The following is a 20655-nucleotide window of genomic DNA, read 5'->3' on the forward strand; positions in this document are numbered from 1 at the left end:
AAAAGAAAATTTCTTGGTCCCCAGAGGATGAGTGCCACTTATTTTAAGAGAGCCAACTTGCCTTTCCTCCAGCATCACTAGTTGGTCAAAGTTTTCACTGATCCAGTGAAGTACACTATATGGACAAAAGCACTGGGCCACCCACATAGGAGCTTCTTGCCCATGGAAACACATACCATGAAGCTCCCATTGCACCGTTTTTGTGCTGATGTTAATGATAGGAGGAAGTCTGGAGCTCTGCAGACGCATTGGCGACTGTTAGGCACTATGCACCTCAGCACTGGTGACTCTGCTCTCCAACTACGTGGCTGGAGACTAGTTGCTGTTGCTTCCACTTTGCAATAAGGCTACTTAAATACTGTAATATCTCAGAGGGAGGACTTGTTGCAATGATTGCATCCTATTATAGCACCACACTCGAATTCTATGAGCTCTTTAGAACAACCTGTTCATTCACAAATGTTTGTAAAGGGAGACTGCATGGCAAGGTGCACCTGCAGCAATTCAAAGAGATAAATACTTTTGTCTATATAGTGTATGTTAAAATCAGCGTGATGTATAGGCACAAAAACCTGGGACAGCTGTTGTCCCAAGAGAATCTCTGCCAGAATTACTGGTGATCTCTGATTGGCCCTGGACTACAAGAGGGTACTACTTTTACAACACAACTGATTGAATTATTACTAAAGTTCATACAGATGATGTATTTTGGTCGCTTAATAACTTTTCACCTTGCATCAGTATTTACTGTTGGTTTTGGACCACGATCCTGCAAATTAATGAAAAAAAAAAGAACATTTTAGATGAGCTCGAAGTTGTACTCATTATACCAGCACTTAGCTGTAACATGTTAGATTTACTCACTATTAAATTAACTACCATACCAGAGTGATATCCGATAGGGGAACCTTGCGTGTTTATTAACACAAGAAACTGTAACAGCCCTCATGGCCTATAAATGGAGGCTGAAGGAAGCCTTTCATGATTAATGGTTCAAAATAAGTTTTACTTGGTTCATGCTTGATCCACCCATCAGTTCCACTCTGTCTGACACAGGGGGTGTGTGGGGCTTTTGTGCTCACATCCAGAGACGTATACCTGAGATGATCATACCATGGGTGTTTAAAGGAGTGTGAATCTTGAGCTCTCAGCTCACAGGGATTACTTGTACATGGCTAAAAATCGAAAAGGAGTACATGTATGACTGAAAATCGGTGGTGACGAGTGAGGAGAGAATCTGACGGAGAAACCGAGGAGCACAGCACGGCGACTGGCTCATCGTCCTTCTTTGTGATACTTCCAATGAGCACATTTTTAAACAGTGGGCTTCTTGTTTTATTCCAAACTAGCAACTGATCCCAGGAAAGTCTGGGTACCTCTGGGCTAAAGTAAACTTTCTGTAGTGCCAAATTATAAGAGACACTTTGTGTGAAAACAAAACAACTGGCAGTCTATTATAAACCTACACTGCATTCTCCACAGTCTCTTCCTGCTTGGTTACAAGGTGTAGCTTTGGGAAAAAATGATTCATTGATAGCCTCTTGGCACAGAATGGAGGTTTCTAGCATAACTTCACCTACTTCCAAGGTTCGTTTAGAAGAACCAAGGGTCTGAAGAGGTCGAGGCTCTAGCAACACTTGTAGTATAAACAGCAGCTTTATTACTTGACTAACGCGTTTTGGCCTGTGGTGCTGGTCAAGTAATAAAGCTGTTTTTTTATCCTAGTTTAGAGTTGCTGGAGCTTCAACCTCTTTAAAGCTTCTATGAACAACATATTTGAGTGAAGGAAGCGTACGCCGCTCTTGGCTCTGCCTGGAAACAGGCTTGTAAATGACTCCAAATATACCTCAATTGAGGGCAATTAAGAGGATTGTTAGGGCTTCCTTTTAAAAAAAAAAAGAAATCACCTAAACTGTTCATGTGATGAAAGACAAGCCTACATGTTGTTTTATAATAAGGTGCTGTTTATTTCATCATTTCATTATTCACATCTCACAGTACACTTTCTTATAGCTTTGAATTGTAGTTTTTACCACGTGTAATACTGACCTCAGCCTCCTCTCCCAGGCTTCCTGGCGTCACTCCGGCACCCCCACCTCTGTTCCTGGGTACATTTGGTCGCAGGGACTCGGATTCTAGCTTTTTACCCAGGGCCAGAGGCTTGAGGGAGTCTGGAGCAGGCTTTAGATTGTTGTCTGGTTCAGTCCTGCAAACTGTGAAGTGCTTATCTCGTTTTGTTTATTTATTCACACAAAGTCCAGATTAAGTGTTTGATCACTTTAACTGCAGAGCCGCCGCCATAAACAGGTTATAGCAGCCTTTGTGGGATGCGGGCAGCGCTTTATTCAATGTTCAGATGATGTGGATTTGGCATGGATTAAAAATGGACTGCAGGTACTTTGAGTTCCTCGGCTGTTTCCTGTCAGCATGCCTTCAGAAGTGTGCAAGCACTGAGCAGGAGTGTTATAGTGGATGCACCACTGCATCACAAGCAGACCATTAAAGATTAACAGCCTCATCTGGACGGCAGAGGAACCCCGCCGTAACTAAAAATACTTATGATCACTTGGTGCAGACTCCCACTGCAACTGGTCTTTGTTTTTTGTTTTTGTTTTATGTCTGTACAACTTTAAGGCAGGAAGTTGAATTTTTTTTTTAAATAGGTCTCAGTCTTAAATTCATTCCTCCCTGCACAGGATTTTTTGTTTTTTTAAATAAAGGACGGGGAGCCTGGAAGTATTCTAGTGTCCATCAGGCCTGATCCACTGAAACCAAAGTCAGAACAAGTCGTCCTAATGTGCTCTGCTATGCCATGTAGATGAAGGTGTTTATATCCGTCTCATCCCGCTTTATGTACTTATGGTCTATCAGCCACTCAATCTGCTCCTTGATCATCTTCTTCTGTGGTAAAAACATGTTCTTTAGGATTTCCACCAGCTCCGTCTGCAGCTGAGCGTTGTTAATGCGCTTCCTCATCTTCATTATTTGGATGATGGCCTCCTGGACGTGAGAAATGGAAAAGAAGAGGGTGGAAAAATAACAAAGCAGGTCAAGAAACTGCACTGTGAGGCTCTTTATTCACAGTAGGTGGTGTTCAAAACAAATGAAGATGCACCAGCCTCTCCACCTGCATGCTGCGAGCTCATCTCTGTACCTGTGTTCTTAGTATCCTGAGTTGGACAATGCCCTCGTTCTCCTCCTCTCTCATTCGCTCCGTGGTGAGCTGCAGCCGACCGATCAGGTTGATCTTCCCCCTTTTCTGAACCTTGGAATTTTTTCTGTAAAGTTGAATTTGAAAAAGAAATGCCGGGTCAGCGTATGGACCTGTGGTCTCTACTAAGATATCTGGTCTGCAGTGTGACCATTTAATCACCAATTATTAACACCATCATCACTGGTCTGTTCGCACTAACAGCAGTGACGCAGAGAGGCCCGGAAGAAGCTGCTGCACCTCTGCGCACCGCCATGTTGTCTAACCCTGCTTACCTAAGCTATTATTTATTTAATAGGTTTTTATTTATAATAATATTATTTGTATTACCATTTGCATATATTTTTATTTTATATTATTTACTATTACTAGTTTCAAATCACAAAAATGTTATTAGACAAAGATAACATGAGTAAATACAAAAACTCTGTTTTCTCCTTTATATAATACATTTTCATTTATCACTGCAACAATTACTCGCGTTTGTAGTAAAACTTCATAAAAAATTAAGGGAGCCTCAAGATTTTTGCATAGGGCTGCACATTTAAAGCACATCTAAAATCCTATTTTTGGAATTTGATAATTTCATTCAATAACCTCTCAGCATCTCTCGTGTCCCTCGAGTACATCTGATGCTATAAATTTGGTAAAAGTTGAAACACATGCAGAGAGCTACACTTCCAAACACTCAAAAGTTATGTAATGGATTTTATGAGTAATTTGGAAACAACAGAGTGTGCAAAATTATATTTCTTCCTCACTAAGACCGGACTGCATTAAAACTTCACAGAAATGAAGAGAGAAACAGGGTGAACGTGATCACTTACATGAGAGAAAATTCCTGGTTGACATAGAATAACGTTCCTTCTGCAAAGTCTTTTGGCGAAGACACTGCCGGGTCATAGAGCAACACCTGCCTCTTGAGTTTGGGAAATGCTACCAGAGACTGGGCGAACAGAGAGGTTTAAGGAGGGAAACAGAAAATTTTGTATTAATCAAACAAAAGAACAAAGTGTTTCTCATAGAAAAACAAACTTGTTTGTCTAAGACGTGATAGAGACAGTCATCTACAGTTCACAGGCACTTCTGTCCTCGTTGTTTACCCAGAGAGTGCGTCGCAGCTCTGCATCAGGCAGCTCAGTGGCTAATTTGAGGTTTTCAAAGCTGATCCGCTCCCTTGGTCGCTGGTTCCAGGCAAACAGCACCGCCAGCTGGAAGGTGGTCACCTCCAGGTCATACTGGCCCACCTCGTTCTTAAACGTTATCTGAAGAAGTGAAGGACATTTTATTTAGTTTGATTACTAAGTTCAAACAATAAAGAAATAATAGATCACAGGAGGAGTACATGTGCACGGTCGAAACTCTCCTTTGTAAAAAGTTTGAAGGAACTGCCTGGAAAATGTTCAATACAGAATTAATATGCTAATGTGGTCACCTCAGACACACACATGCTTTTCTAACCTTGGGCAAATAATCAGAATGATGCTGGTTTGAAGGGAGAGGAGCTGACTAGCTTATTTCAGACAAGTGGAGAAGTGGAGAAGCTGCTGAGCTCAGTACTAGATAAAAAAGGATTATTCTAATCTGTGAAATATGCAAAGCTGCACCAGTGAAAGTTTTCCAGTAAATTGCTTTGGCCATTACACTAACTGGAATGGTGCAATTTCACAGTTAAGTTGCTTGTGTGAGTTCCTGTGCAGACATGTTAGACTCACGATGCCGTTGGACATGAGGTGATGCCAGTGAAGCTTCCTGCCACTGTGGTTCTTCTTATAGAAGTCTTCTACCTCGGGTATCAAATCCTCCAGCTCCGTAGGGAGAGACACAAAAACCTTCTCGCTGCTCCTCGACCACGCTCCAGCATTCAGGATCTTTATGTTGACCGAGTCAGCTGCAAGGGAGCGCACCAACATGAGAAAGTTTACAGTTATAGCACATCCCAGTCAAAAGTACACATTACTGCACCTTGCTGGCTAAAACCAGCTACTAGTTAGCTTAGCATAAAGAAAGTCTTTAGGCTTTTGTGTTATCTAACGTTAAAACAGTATTTGATGTCTGTCTATTTGAACACTGTGCTCACTGTTCTCGTGGAGGATGTAGATTGCAGTGTATTGAACTGTAAGGGAAATCCCCTTTGGGGTTGTGTCTCCTCCCAGGTAATTTACATGTTATGTTACTTTTTTATTCTACCCAGAAGACAAAGTCGTAGGGATTAGCCGTTTCCCCCATTTCCAGCTTCTATGCTAAGCTAATCTACTGCTCATTAGTCTTTGTGTTTAGATTATACATGAGTGACATCAATCTGCTCATCTCAGTGGAGAAAAGCAAGAAAGTAAATGTACTTGCTTCCCCAAACTATCAAACTCTGACATCATTTTATTAAATAAAACATTTTCTGACTTTACCTGGTAAAGCAAGCTTGTTATGTTTATGCATTTCTTTGAAGGACTGGTTGAGGTCCTCTGACACCTTGATGTCTTGGAACATCCTCGCTAGCTTGTTGACATAGTCGGCTGGCATTCCTACTTCCTGTTTGGACAAATGACATCACAGTAAAGATTAATCAATTAATCGTGTTACTAATTGTGTCTGTGTTAATTTGCGAGCAGTGTCTCATTATGATGTTCTGTCTGTGATACTTGTGATGATAAATGAAAAGGAGACAGCCCCAGATGTCTCTCTGATGAAAACATTTAGTAAACAGAGTAAGGTGAGCTTCGTAGAAGGAAAAATAGAACGTAAATGTTCCCCGTCAGCTCCTACCCTGAGCCACTCCACCATGTTCTCCTCTATCTCGCTGTCGGCTGAGATGTCCAGGATGAGCCGACGGGTCAGGTGGGCTTTGTGGTAGCGCATGAAAACATCTTTGTTCTGGACATACTTCAGGACTAAAAGCTGCAGGAAAACAGATAAATAAATTTAAATAAACACCGGGTGGAAAGGACTCAGCAGCGACTTTTGGTGTTTGTTGCAGTTTCTTGAGAATTCAAACACGTAGGAATATTTTTCTGAGTTGGCCCAAATTTGTTGAGGTTATTGCTCTTTACTTCTTAACGTTCCAATAAAGTCAGAGCTTGCCTGTTTCATGTTCTTCCTGCATGTTCTCTCAAGACTTCCAGAGCAATAACTAACAGTAGATCAGATGCACTAACGCCAGTTTAATAAACTAACAAGAATACTAAACTTACCACTTCCTTGAGCTTGGCCTCGATCTCTTCAGAGGTGAGCTTCTTGCTGAGTGGAGTCTTCCTCAGGAGCATGTCACAGTAGTTGGCTAGCAGCTCTGGACACTTGGACTCAGGCTGAGTTTTCAACCCTACCCTGTAAACACAGGTGAGGAGAGACGAGTGCAATCAAGCTGTCAGGCTGCTTTTATCATTCGGAGATGAAGTTCATGCAGGCAGCTCTCTTACCCTTTCTGTTTCATGGGAAGCTCTAATTTAAATATTGTGGCATCATTCACAACCGCTTTATAGGCCTGCAAAGAGGATTGAAAAAAAGTTCTGAGGATATTCTGAGACAGGCATCCTACAGTTACAATGGAACTTAGAAGTGTGACTCACTTTGTCTCTAGCAGTCAGGAAGCGTGGATCATCCTGAAAGGCCTCTTTCACCAGTCGACTGAAGCGGTTAAACAGGGTGAGCAGCTGCTCCACGTATTTCTCTGAGTCCTGCAACAAAGACCCGATGGTGCAACCACTCACTGAGATCAGGATAAAAGTTCAGATTTACATTAACCAAGCTCAAGGTCCACAAACTTACAGTACGTTGAAATTTTATCTACAGGCCTTAAATTTGATAATTTAAGCATTAAAAATCTAAACCGTTAAAAAAGGGGCCATAAGGACAACCTGTAATACCAGTTACAAACAGGTACAAATGCACTATTCTTAAAATTAAAAACATTTATAAAACCCCCCATCTGGTTCATTTTCACACTGCACAAATTATGTAGAAAGCAATAAACTTACTCCCTGACAACACCCTTTTAGTGTTTCTTAAAAGAGAAGGGACATACACTTTGAGGCCAGTGGTACCCCTCAGCCTTCAAGCAGACACACCTACGGTATCGATTTCAAAAGTCCAGGTGAATATTGCATCCACAAGATTTTCAGAAAACGTTACTTGAGGTCAAGTTCAAACTCGTCTGAGGTTTTTAGTAGATACACCTATGGTATCAATTTCAAATTCCTACATTGCTTCAATCTCGAGTTATCGCATTCACAAACTTCGATGTCCATCGTGCCCACTTGCCCACCTGGCAGGGTGACAACGACACCCCCCGATGGGGTATCTAAGGAGTCCAAGGATTTGTGTAGATTTGCTGTACCACATCTAAATTTCTAAATTAATTTATTAGCATAAAAAGGACTGAGTGTAAGATGAGAATTTTTCAGCTTAAACAGAAGTGTGGAGGTGTAAAGTGAGGAAAATGTTTTGCAATATTAAAAAAACAAAAAATAAAAATCTAACATGTTCTCTGTTAGCCCTGCGACAGACTGGCAACCTGTTCAGGGTGTACCCTGCCTCTCGCCCTGTGGTAGCTGGGATAGGCTGCCCTCCCAGCAACCTCTTCCGCTTACCAAGGATAAGCGGAAGAGAATTGATGGATGGATGTTTAGTCTTCATGCATAAGATTAACTCATCTGCTGCACACCCATTTCCTTTCCCAACCCCAACGATCTCTCTCTGGATCATTATCATGCTGGCGTTTTGATTAATAAGAATGACGGCATCTCAGCATTTACTGCTGTCACTGAAACGCATCTCAATGTTAATACAAACTGTAATAACCTGCAGTCTATTCCTGCTAACCTCCCACCATCACCAGTTTGGCATGTTTGTCTGTGCAACACTCACAGAGGTGATCGTCTCCGCCGACGCTACCATATCGGCCAGCCCAGCACTCATGATGTGCTCCTCTAGGTCCTTCAGCATGGGCTCGATGCCATTGGGCACTTTGTCCATGAGAGAAAACATCAGGTGCAACTCTGTGGTGAAAGCAAAGGCATCATCCTTGCTTTTTAGACTATGACTCAGAGTTATGCAGCAGTCAACAGCAAGGAGGTGGGCAGTGTTACTGCTGCAGAGAGACCCTAAAACAGATGATATACTGCAAGAAATAACTCTGTGATGCCCCAGTCTTTACCAGAATCAATACATCTTAAAAAATTAAGACTGAACTAAATCCCTAAATGTGCATTTCTGTACTAGTGACATGTCTCTAATGTTCATTTTGTAGCTACATTATAACACGAGCAGAAGATGAGCTACTTTAAAATCCATTATTGTGGAAGGCCTTTGTCAATTTCATGAATTAAAACACACACACACACACACACACACACACACACACACACACACACACACACACACACAGATCCATTAATAATACGGATGGGTGGTTAATGCAGCCCAGGAACTTGACAGAGGTCTTAATCACAAAACAATTCTCCGATACAAACTTTTATGTATTCTTAAGATTTTCCATATTGGTCATTTACATTGAAATCGTGAAAAATGTCTGGAAGAAAAATGCTGCATAATCTCTGGGTAGGTTTAATGCACCAGGATGTGTTCATCTAAAGTGAACAGCAATGTGAGCAAAAGAAAAGAACAAGATGTGATACCAGCAGCTAAAATATCAAATTCAAAACTAAATGCATCTGTGGCAATGAGCACAGACTACCTTTAATGTATAAAATTATTATTTTGATATAAAACCTCATGAATAAGTCTCAAAGCTTGGGCACAGATACAAGACTTGAAAGCCTCTTATTATTAAAAAACAAACAAACAACAAATTCATGTCTGAGTAACGAGTTTCAAATCCTTATTTTTGCTTTTACTTTAATCTGAACAACTTCTGCACTTCCTGCATTCAGTCTGTGTGTTTTCAAACCAGCGCGAGAATCAGTTATGATCCACTGAATACCTCTTGTTATTAACGTTATGAAATTTGGTGTATACTATTTAACCAGTCCCCCCCTCCCCCAAGTAAAAGCTTTGGATCCCACAGGACACTCAGAACATCGAGTGCTGTGACAGACAGATCTACCGTGACGAGCTTCCACCTCACACGTCGCCTTCTGTGTAAACCTCCGACTTGGTTTTAGATTAACGAGGCTGGTCATACTATCACACAGGGATGTTGTACAGATGCAGAGAGATTTGTTCAGGCTATTTTCTAGTGCAAACCTGAGCTGGCTGAGCCTTTGGTGGGAACAGTCCTGCCGTACTCACTCTCTGTCTCATTTCGTTTGATCATGCCCGGACATTCGGCTAAGATGGTCTCCTTGAACGATGTTACTAGCGCATTGACGCAACACTCCATTAACTGCAAAGATAAGCAGAGGCAAAAACACTCAGAGACAACACACATGCAGATATCAGAAATCAGCATTTTTGGGACGATCCTTCAGCATTTTCTTTCCAAGAGTAAGAGGAGAAGACCAAACTTGGAATAAGCCCATCAAGGAATAATAATAAGAGGAAATGTGAAATAGGCTTTGCATGAAATAAACCAAAGATTAAAGTAAAAGGAAATATGTGAAAGGAACGCCTGGCCACATCTGTATACTCACTATACTACAAACAGCAGTTTGTAAAAACAGTAAAAACTGCAGTTCAAGGGAAATTTACATACTCTAAATATTTATTTGCAATCTTTTAATCACACAAAGTAAACAAGGATATTTTAAAAAGTTGTTTTTTGTCTTTAATTTGTAGAAATCTGGGTGAAAATCATGAAATATGGCAGAAACTGGCACAATGATTTTTACTGTAACTTGAAAAAGAAGAAAAGCTTAAAAATTAAATAGAATATAAACATTTAGAGACCACAGAAATTGATGTTCATGTTTACAAAATTTCAAACTAAACCAATGGAGCTTATACTAACTGCTTGTACAGAGTTGCAGTCACGTCTCGTCTCTAGGTACCGCAGGGCACGTTTCTCCTCTTCCCTCAGCTTCGAATCAGCCTGATGAAAATAAAACATATATATGCAATATTTATGCATGTTAGAAAAAGCTAAAAGTAAACATTTAAAGACGAAAAGCCTGTAAGTTTTAAATGTTTATAGTTGGTATTTCGCAAATATGGGATAAATAAAGGTAGTTATACCAGCAAGTAAACAGTGAGCAGCAGTTCCATTAAAATAAACAGAAACTGGGAAATCTGTTTTCTGGCCCAGGAGTGTTACTCACATATTTCATGTAGTTTTGGACGCCGTTCTGCTGGAGGTAGGCCGGTGCTTGTGTTCTGTAAAACCTCTCAGTAGAATCCATATACGCTTTTTCAAAGTTATCCCTGTAGATCTGCAGCTTGTCGTCGGGGTTGGAGCACAGGTTTACTGCGCAGGACAATAAAAATCATCACACAGTGAGATTCAATACGATTTTTTGAGCTTGAGTGACTCAAATGTTAGTGTTAAGTGGTTAAAAAAAAGTAGTACAAAGCCTAGACATAACAAGACTGTTGATTTCCATATCTGTGGTTTTTCATATTTTTCTCTTCCTGGTCCTGTGTTTTCTTACAGATGGCGATGCATTACATTTTCTACTGCGCTCCATTTTTAAAATATATTTCCTCCAGTTTTCTCTTTTTTTCCTGTCTGTCAATGTTGACTTTTTTTTACACATGTACTGTAAATTATAACAGGAATATTAATAGAAATGAATAAATAAATAAACAAAGAAAAAGACAATGAAAAACACGAACAAGAGGAGCCTATAGAGAATTTGGGCTACGTCCACACGTACACTGGTATTTTTGAAAACTGAGATTTTCCATTTTCGTTTAAACTCCAGTGTGATGTAAATGCAAAAAACAAATTCAAACGCTGTCAAGAAATGCCAAATCCTAACCGTGTAGAAATGTTGGCCAATCAGAAGTCTAGAAGTTTGGGAAGGAAAGAGTAAACAGGCTTTTGTGCCCTCACAAACCCTTAAGTACTTCTGAAAAGTTTGTGTTTTTCTGGAAAGGCAGCTAATTTTGTCTTACTTTTCAAGTGCCTTCATCATTTCAAATGTTAATAACTAAAGACAGTATTTTGGATTTTGTCTCACTTGGTCTCTCGGCCGGAGTTTATTCAATAAAGAAAGAAACAAAGAAACTGAAAATTAAACCACACACACAGAGTTTTCGAAAATCTCCACCCTGGCAGGAGTTTTTAAAAATCTGTTTTCAGTGATCAAAAACGTTGTTTACGTGTGGACGAAAGGCGCAAACGCATAGAAAAAGCTGCGTTTTCAAAAATACCCGAGTAGGTGTGGACATCGCCTTAAAGAGTTTGTATGTTTGGTGCATTCAGATCATTGTTCTGATTGCAAAAGCAAAGAAATACGAAGAAATGAGGGGTGACTCAAGACTTTAGAATGTATAACACAAAGAGTATTTCCAGTAGTCCAAAAAGTGTGAAGCAGACCATCTCCAGTTGTTGTGCATTCATAAACAATGACTGCCATGTAGAACAGGAGACCTCAGCCTCAATACCAAGCTGCTGAAACCAAAAGCTACTACGCTGTCATTCACGAGCAGTCATATTTTCTACCCTTCCTGATCTATGACTGGACAAACAGAACCTTCAGACTTCGCCTGCAGGATCCAAACAAAAGGTGTGTCTCGGTTTTTCTCACCGTATGACTCCCGCACTCCGATGACCAGCTGTGAGTCAAAGGCCTCCCCCAGCCTCTCGGCATGGACGAGCTTCATGGCACTGTCTTGTAGCCTGTTTTTAATGTTGGAGAAAATGGACTCGTTCCATGTGTCAAGCATGAGCTGCAGTGAGCATAGAGAAAAAGTGTTAAACACAAACATGCACACTGATGAATGCTTCTTTGGATCACAGTAAAAAGACACAAATAAACAAACCCACTCACCTTGCGGACGATGCTGTCCTCCATGTTGGACTTCTTGTTGCTTCCTTGCTTACCCATCAAAGTGATCTCCAGCTGGCAGAAAGGTTTGGGCAGAATGTCACACTGTGTGAAGAACTTCCTCCACTCCACAATGTACGCCTTCAGCAACGCCGTGTCATCCTGGTGACTCAGCACCCGCTAAGAAAAGGAGAGACACAAGTTAGGGTCAGTTTGCACCTGCAGAAATAAATTGGTAGCCGATATTTAAAATTAAGATACACCTTAAAGAATCAGCACGAACACTGATGAGAAATTTAAACTGATGTCAGAACAGAAAGTATTTTTTAAATGTCTGGAGAAAAAAACATAGCCTGTATCTATCATTCAAACAGACACAGATAATTTTAAATCTCTGTCATAACATTCATCCAACAATTAATGGAGCAGTTCCCAAAACGGTCAGCTAACAGGTAAAAAAAGGAGAACTTACACAAAACTTTGGGGAAGAAGTTGACAAATCTCAGTTTGAAATTGAGACTAGGCTAGATTTTACTAAAGTTCTGTAATACTTATATCTTTTAAGTATTTTATTACAAATGCCATACCATATTAGAGAAAAAAAAACCTGTTAAAGGGAAACCTACTCTTTAAACGCTGGATGGAGGGACTCATTTCAGCGTGACTTTAAAGCTCTGAGTACTAGAGAGCAGAATGCCGTCCGGCCTGACCGGGTCATCTGTCAGGGGAAGTTGGCTAATGTTGGGCGATGATGCTGCCAATTAAGCATAAAGGGGACTCTCAAAACCCAAATGTCCCTTCTGAGAGAAGAAAGGAGCAGTTGATCTTCAGAGGACTGTGTGAAAGTGTCAGCTAAGGCAGTGGGGCCAGGTTTTTCTGCTACTGTAAAGTAGAAGCAACCTCACAAATAACTGAAAGTCTATGTGTGCTGCAAAAATGATGAAAAGAGGAACTCATGACATGAATCTATTTAATTCTAGCTTCATTTATCCCAACAACAGCAATCAGACTAGCTACAAGCAGACGGACGTGAAAGATGCAACAGTGGCAGCATGTCAACAATCACAACCATGGACAGGTGTACTGGCCGCAGAGGGCCATATTTTATGCTACAGTCACACAAAACAGTGGTCTGAGATGAGAGGTTTGCAATGGTTGCTTTGAAGAAGGGATCATTTACTGTCAGTTGTCTTCTTCAAAGCATCTTAGGTGTGTCACAACAGAGTTAAAACACCAATAAGATGCAGTCGGTCTGCTACTCATCTGTGACGGAATGAGGTTACGTTTGCAATTATATGCAATCTGTCTACGAAGATAAAGTGATTAACTGTAATAAATTGACAAAAAGTGCAAATTTGTTGCTGTCTGCATCCACAGAAATTCATGTCAACTACTTACATTCAGTGTCCAGCCAGAACCCCGTAGATACAAACAGAAATTGCTCCACAAATAGTGAAGCAGTTTCTCCAATACAGCAATTTATTGTGAAACGACAATGTTGCTTTTATACAGGAATATACCCAGAATACAACAAGCTGAGTGGAGTCCACTACTGCAAAGAGACCTGTTGCAGACTCAGATTGATGGTAATGATGAAGGCATCTGTCTGCATTTACAAATTAGACACCAAACCTTCCCAATCTGTGTGAGAGTGACTGCAGTCAATATAAGTCAAACTGTGACTGTTTAAAGACATGTTGCCTCCCCTAGGCAACCTGTGAAATCACCTTGCGATCAAAAGTGATTGCCTGGGATGGAGGATATTTGCTCGTTCAACCTCTGTCTAGAAAAATTCAGTGCAAACACTGGGAAACTGCCCATTCGTCCTCGTTGCATAGCCACAGTAAAGGAAGATAAAACTACAATATTAGAAAAATACAAAGATGTTAAACAGGAAGGCTTTCTCATCCACCAGATAGATACAAAAACATTTACAAAACGCTAAAATAAGTCACAAAATATACTTGAGTGTTGGGTAAGATGCTTGTATATGCTGTCCAAGCAACATGTATGTGTAGGAAACACTGAACTTAAATGAACTGGAAGACAAAAAGCTTACTGCTTGTGCTTGTTTGATGAAATCTAAGATGTCCTCTTTGAGGGCCTGATGGATCTTAGCTGGACCTTTGTCGTCCCACAGGCACACAGCATGGACGTCTCTGTAGAAGCAAAAAAAGGAGACGCATCATCACATCTAAAAACCAAAGCCTAAGGTGAAAGCGCAGAGGTAGAGTCACCGAAAACTTACGAGAACAGGTCAAACCACTGTTGTTTGGTGACGGACTCCTGCCGCAGGAGCTTCAGTACTATGGGGCGCATCAGGTCCCATTTATCTTCAAACTGAAGGGAGCCTTTGTTCTGGAAACAAGCAGGAGAGAAGAAGAGTCAAATTATATGAATCACTAAAACAAAACTTTAGGGTGAGCTACAACTCAACATTAATCTGCTTCCAAACACTTGGCAATTTAAGATTATTTATATATATATATATTAGGGGTGCAACGATACTCGTATCGATATTGAACCGTTCGATACAGTGCTTTCGGTTCGGTACGCATGTGTATCGAACAATACAAAATTTTTAATTTATTTTATCAACTTTTCTTCTGACGATGCTGTGGATCTGCGTTCGACTACTCCGCCTAGGCTGCACTGTCGAGCGCAGATCCACTGAGCGCAGCGCAAGCTAGCAAGACAGAAGCTTAGCTCATTGCAGCATGGCAAATTGAACCTCCCCCACCCTCATTCAGATCTGGCCTTTGGAACTATTTTGGTCTTCATGTGAAGTATGACCCTGAAGGTAAGCGCATCATGGACAAAAGTAAAACAGTATGTCGGATGTGCCACGCAATGCTCAATTACATGGGTGGGAACTACTGCGTTAGCGCAGTTTGCTCGTTAACGTGTTGACGCTGTCCAGCCCCGCGCACGGGGCGATCCGCGGTAGCTCGTTAACGGAGATTTGCCTTGTTGTGGCGTTAACGTCATTTCAGATTAACGCTGACAGCACTAGTGGGAACACAACGAATATGACTGCACATTTACTCCGACATCATCCTAGTGCAAAGACAAGTGGAAGCAGACAAAAACAACAAGCACGCATGCTACAAACTTTACCCGAGTCATTTAGACAGCCGTTAGCACATGATTCTCCTTATGGGGACCTGATATGTTTAATATGCTGCTGAGAGTATACCCCAGAAGAAGCGTATAGTATAGCTTTTATTTTGGAAAGAGCCATTTCTCTGTAATAAACTCTCTTTTCCAAAGATGAGGGATTTCTCCATGAGATATTTATTTTTTTATTACTTTGTCATTTCAGCAACATTAAATTTAAAAACTGTACTTTTGAGTTAAAATATATATTTATAATTTTAATAAATGACAAATTAAAAAAGCATGAACATTTTTTTGTATCGAAAAAATATCGAACCGTGACACCAAAGTATCGAACCGAACCGAACCGTGAATTTTGTGTATCGTTGCACCCCTAATATATATATATATATATATTTAAAAAAAACTTTCTGTTTTTCTCTGTACAATGACATCACTTGTGATGATTTATCAAAATGGACAAAGCTGCCCCTCCTCAGCCACAGAATAAAACATGACTTCACGGGCCGACCATAAAGCCTGATTTAGGAATTGGAAAACACCATCACCATTCCTGGAAAACTGCTCTGACCTCAGTGTGCTGACAACAACAGTCTTTGTCTTTCCCTGGTGAGCAAAATAAGCCTTAATATAGATGATCCAAAAACAGGAAGTCTGAACCTTGTACTTCTGTACCACATATAAAATCTGCAAGTAGGCTAAATCTGCATGTCAGATCCTCCCTGTTTCTTAACAACAAAACTGTGAAGTCTGTTAACTTACACACTCTGACTTAAATCGGCTTTATTCTTATATTGCTTTTCAGTTTTACTGACTTTCATGCAGTGCTCTTCCCCTCTCTTCTGATTGGTCAGATGCTGCCAACTTCACCTCATAACTAGAGTGATAAACTCTGTATTGACTTATCGAGTTGTAAAGCAGTTTTGTGTGACCACTCAGCCTGATTGATGATGTTAGGTGAAGTGAAGCCAGATAAGGAAAAGATATCTCAGATGTGTTGAACTTCTTTTGCAGTGGAAACCCCGGGAAGCTTAAAGGACTGGATGCTTGTTCAATTCACAGGGTTAAGATTTGTACAAAAAGTCAAAATAAAAGCATTTGGATTTTAATTTAATCTCAGCTGTTTTTCATTTTGATAGGTCATATAGTGACTCATTCAAGAAGCGCTGCAGTGCTGATGGACCTTTGGTATGTCTGATATTATTAATGCCAGTGCTGATATTGATTCAGTCTGCAGTGTGTTAGCTTTTTTGTTTCTTTTTTGTTATATATCATTCAAAAAAATACTTAAAAAATGACAGGAGGTTTTAGAGTGGTAATTATTGCACAATGACTTGATAATAGTGCAGATGAGATAGACTAAGGTTAGACTACCAAAACAACAAAGTGATCTACCATCTAGTTGCACAGTTTAATTTGTGGCTATATAACATTTTATTACTTGTTGATTACCTTGTGCGGGTTCTCTGCGTCAAACTAGTTTAAATACCTTTTTGATTTTAGTGTAGTTGGTCACAAATCCTGGGATCATAACAACCCTAATATTTAAAATAATGCGGCTGATCAACTATGCTAGCGTTTTACTGTTTTCGTTTTAACCTCTTGTGCCAAGGAAACCAAGAAAAATAACTGATGTGACAAGAAATAAATATCTGCCTCTGACATCAGCAAATGACATTATTAGCAGACATCAATCACCAGTATATCACGGTTTCTCTGGCAATCATCAAAAGAGTTTTGGCCTTTTAATAATCTTGTCATTTTTGACAAGGTTATTTTTAAAATTCCCTACAGCTTCCCCTGCCAGTGGCAGACGCCCTCAGACATCGTTGGTGGTTCTTTGTGTCCAGGGATGGGCGTCCGGGTACACACCGGCTCACTCCTTGGTGGCTGCTTATCGGGGCCTGGAGCCTGGGGCTCGCTTGGGCCACTTCGGGGGTGGGGTGCCCTCAGCCTCTTGGCCTGGGGCTCGGTCACTCTGGCACAGCTGGCTGCCGGCGGAACTCACAGGCACGTCACTACAACCCCCCCTGGCTTCTGCTCCGCGGCTGCTGAGTGACCCCTCATCTGGGACTCTCCTCAGCTCTTTCTGGGATAGTGGCGCGGCTGCCCCTCTGTTGGTCTTCCTTGGTCTCTTGTGTTCTGGGGGCCTCTGGATGTCTGGAGTTTTGATCTCCTCCATATCTGCTTCATGCCCTGGAGGACGGGGCAGTGGCCCCCCACACCCTCTAGCAGATCATTACATGAAGGAACCTTTTAAATACAAGCGCGCTCATGCTCACAGGTGTACACACAGGTGATCACACACACAAACTACACGCTTTTTGGCTCCTACCTCAAAGCACACTGTGCGCTGTCGATCTTACGTGCTGCACAATAATGTTTAATATTTAGTATTTACTGTTTTATTCCCATAGATCATCGTGATGTTGTTTATTATGTTGCTCTTTTTTTCTTCTGCTTGTTTTCTCTTTTCTTTCTCAACAGGTGATCCAGGTGATTGACATATGTATTTTTTGTCTGCTTATTTTGTTGGTTTTTGTTTTTTGCCCTTTATCCCCGTCCCTCTTCCCCGCTGTTTTTCTTTCCCTCTTTCTTTCTCCCCTTTCTTTTCCCCAGTCAAGTCTGTCCCGTATTTAACAAGTGAAAATAAAATAAAATAAACAATAAAAGGTGAATCAAATAGACCATTACGGCAAGGCTGGGATGGTCCATTTGGTAAAGTAAATCCGTTGGGCATCTTTCTCCGCCTTTAGACAATAATTCTGATGGCAAAAGAGCCAAACGGGACAAGCAAAAAAAAAAAAAAGAAAAAAGAAAAGAAAATTCCCTACAGCTGGACCAACCACTATTCCAGTTTCTTACTTTTTTGCATATTTGTCACACTTCAATGTTTCAGATTATCAAACATATTTTAATATTAGAGAAAGATATTTGATATAAGATCAAAACCTACCTGGTCCTATATGAAACAGTAACTGCCTCTTAAAGCTAATAACTGGTTGTTCCATGCTTGGCAGCAAAAACTGTAATCAAGCATTTGTGATACCTGGCAATGAGTCTTTCACATTACTGTGGAGGAATTCTGCCCACACTTCTTTGCAGAATTGTTTTAATTAGGCCGCATTGGGGAGTTTTCGAGCTTGAACGGCCTGTTTAAAGTGAGTTCAAAGCATCTCAAGTTGATTTAGGTCTGGACTTTGCTTAGACCACTGCAAAACCTTCATTTTATTCCTTTTTTGAGCCATTCAGAGGTGGACTTGCTGGTATGTTTTGGATCATTGTCCTGCTGCATAACCCAAGTGAGCTCGAGTTTTAGGGCAAAAACTGATGGCTGGTCATTCTCTTTTAGGATTTTCTGGTAGAGAGCAGAATTCATGGTTCCACCTGTACAACTTCCTGAAGCAGCAAAGCAGCCCCAGACCATCAGGCTAACACCACCATGTTTGACAAATACTTTATCACACAACTGTATGTGGCCTATTTCTTGCTTTTAATTTGATTAATATGCACAAACACAGGTTGATCTCAAAATAGTCTGCATAGCTTTTTTCACCCTCTGGTGTCCCATTTCTCCTTTTACCTTTCACCTTTTGTATTTTTATGACCTTTTGTTGGCATTAAAATAAGAGGAAAACAACGAATTTTCTTACTTTTTACTAGATCATTTCATAAATGCAAGAAAACATGGCATTATGGTAAAGAAGTAAAAAGCTAAAGGACCAGATAATCATAAACAGCTCACTGCAGAGTGGTCACATGTAGCAGATTTAATTATTTACACCTATCATTAACCTTGCGTGTGAGGGCCTTCATAATAAAGATCCACACAGATTCTGTTTTGGTCAAAGAATGTTCATCTGACAGTAACTGTTGAGAATCACTGAGTTATTTCCCTACTGAATAGACAGTTGTTGCATAGGCTGCTTTCTGTCACTTAACTATACCTAGCCTTCAGCTCTAGCCTGTGCCTGCTCACATCCATAGGTGTCTGACAAGCGAAGCTTTGTTAGCGAAACAGTAGCTGAAGATTACAGGAGCCACCAGAGCAGACAGAGCAGCTCCAAGCAGCCTTTAGCTTGGCTGCAGATTCCTGAGCCACTGACAGGTAGAGGATACGAGACCTGCACCCAGCGCGCACACACACACAGACTGTGGTCGTATTTTAACGCAGGCTCATTAGAGAATACATCCCTGTGACTCTGCAGCTCCCCCGTATCTGCCGTTTCCCTTCACATTTAGCAGTGTTGTAGCTTTTCTGTGTAGCCAGCTAAATCACTGATAAGTGGCTAATGTTAGCCAGATGCAACTTAACTGCTCCACGCTGAAGTAAACACCGACAGGACGGCCGTAAACGGGTGCAGCGTGCTGTTCGTTAACACCGGAGCTAAACGCCCACAGCACACTGCACACATGACAAGCAATTCCACGGACGCTGAGTACAAATAATTGAATCGAAGTGGATCCTACCTTTAGCAAATTAGACGTCGCCATGTTCCCTCAACTTATCCTCTCGTAAAATCTCGCGCGAACAACAGGACCTACGAAGATTAACCTTATCGAAATATCGCTGTTGTTAGGGAAGTTTTTTTTTTTCAATAGAAATATTTTAAGGAGAAAAGTATCATTTTAACCACTTTCTTTTACATATAGTTGTACTTTATTAATATGTATTAATAAAGTACAATTATTTTTATTTATTAATATTTACGTGCATTTATTTACGTTTTTTGTTGTTCCTTAAAGCTCAGCCTATGTCAGAATGTCTTTTTCTGGTGCTCATTTTACGTTTGTTGTATAATTTAGTCTCACCTTCATTAATAACAGTATTTAACAACGCTCTGTAGTGGAACGTTTATAGTATCACATAAAAGGTTTATTTTTAGTTACAGTTAGTTTATAATGTAGCCGTGAAGAAGTATTACTTGTTAAAGTATATGTTATGGTTTTCATGTTTCCTGCACTCTCCTTCTCCTAAAACTTTTTTGTTTATTTTTATGTTTTTGATTTTTTTTTATTTTTTTTTTGTGTGTGTGTGTGCTTTTTTTTTTTCTTACAGCAACATTAGTGTGGTAAGTGTAACGGAGGCTTTGATTTTATTGTCATTCGTAAGTTGCTGGGAATTAATCCACAGTGGACATCTCATTTTAACAGGTACAATCAATTTTTGGAGTGTTATTGTGTGTTCCGAAATTTGTAAGGTCACATCGAACGAAAAAAGGCACTATGAGATTTAATCATAGTTTGTACCTGACCAAAATATTTGAATTATTTTAAATGATTTGTGTGTTTTGTTTGTTTTGTTTTAACATAAAATGATTTTTAAAAATGAATGATATTACAACATTGTAGAATAAACAGATTATAGACATTAGCTAAAATATTCTCAGGCTGAATATTATTTATTTATGTTCACAAACAACATGAGCAAAGTGTAATTTGAGCAGG

General features: G+C 40.3%; 1 protein-coding gene across 2 annotated transcripts; it reads right to left on the reverse strand.

The window, feature by feature from the left end:
- Nucleotides 1-1963: 1963 nt before the first annotated feature.
- Nucleotides 1964-19728, reverse strand: LOC134637043 (cullin-5). Of its 2 annotated transcripts, none has more exons than XM_063487365.1 (19): nt 19678-19728; nt 14339-14448; nt 14150-14249; nt 12094-12270; nt 11851-11992; nt 10420-10565; nt 10113-10193; nt 9455-9548; nt 8072-8202; nt 6775-6882; nt 6625-6689; nt 6400-6532; nt 5975-6106; nt 5617-5740; nt 4927-5102; nt 4315-4476; nt 4039-4157; nt 3155-3278; nt 1964-3000 (listed from the first exon to the last, which is right to left on the reverse strand). In XM_063487365.1, the coding sequence occupies exons 1-19, from the start codon at nt 19699-19701 to the stop codon at nt 2806-2808; spliced, it is 2343 nt and encodes a 780-aa protein (XP_063343435.1). In that variant the 5' UTR covers nt 19702-19728; the 3' UTR covers nt 1964-2805. The 2 variants fall into 2 exon arrangements, with proteins under 2 accessions (XP_063343435.1, XP_063343434.1); XM_063487364.1 differs by having other exon boundaries at nt 9410-9548.
- Between the last annotated feature and the right edge of the window lie 927 nt (nt 19729-20655).

This window comes from Pelmatolapia mariae, linkage group LG10_11 (assembly GCF_036321145.2).
Source record: "Pelmatolapia mariae isolate MD_Pm_ZW linkage group LG10_11, Pm_UMD_F_2, whole genome shotgun sequence".
Classification (NCBI taxonomy): domain Eukaryota; kingdom Metazoa; phylum Chordata; class Actinopteri; order Cichliformes; family Cichlidae; genus Pelmatolapia; species Pelmatolapia mariae.

Coding starts and splice junctions, on each gene's coding strand:
- LOC134637043 (XM_063487364.1), bottom strand. CDS start 19,701: ATGGCGACGTCTAATTTGCTAAAG. Junction 11,993..12,093: donor AGGACAGCATCGTCCGCAAG/GTGAGTGGGTTT, acceptor TGCTCACTGCAG/CTCATGCTTGACACATGGAA. Junction 8,203..9,409: donor CAAAGGCTCAGCCAGCTCAG/GTTTGCACTAGA, acceptor CTTTCACCACAG/AGTTGCACCTGATGTTTTCT.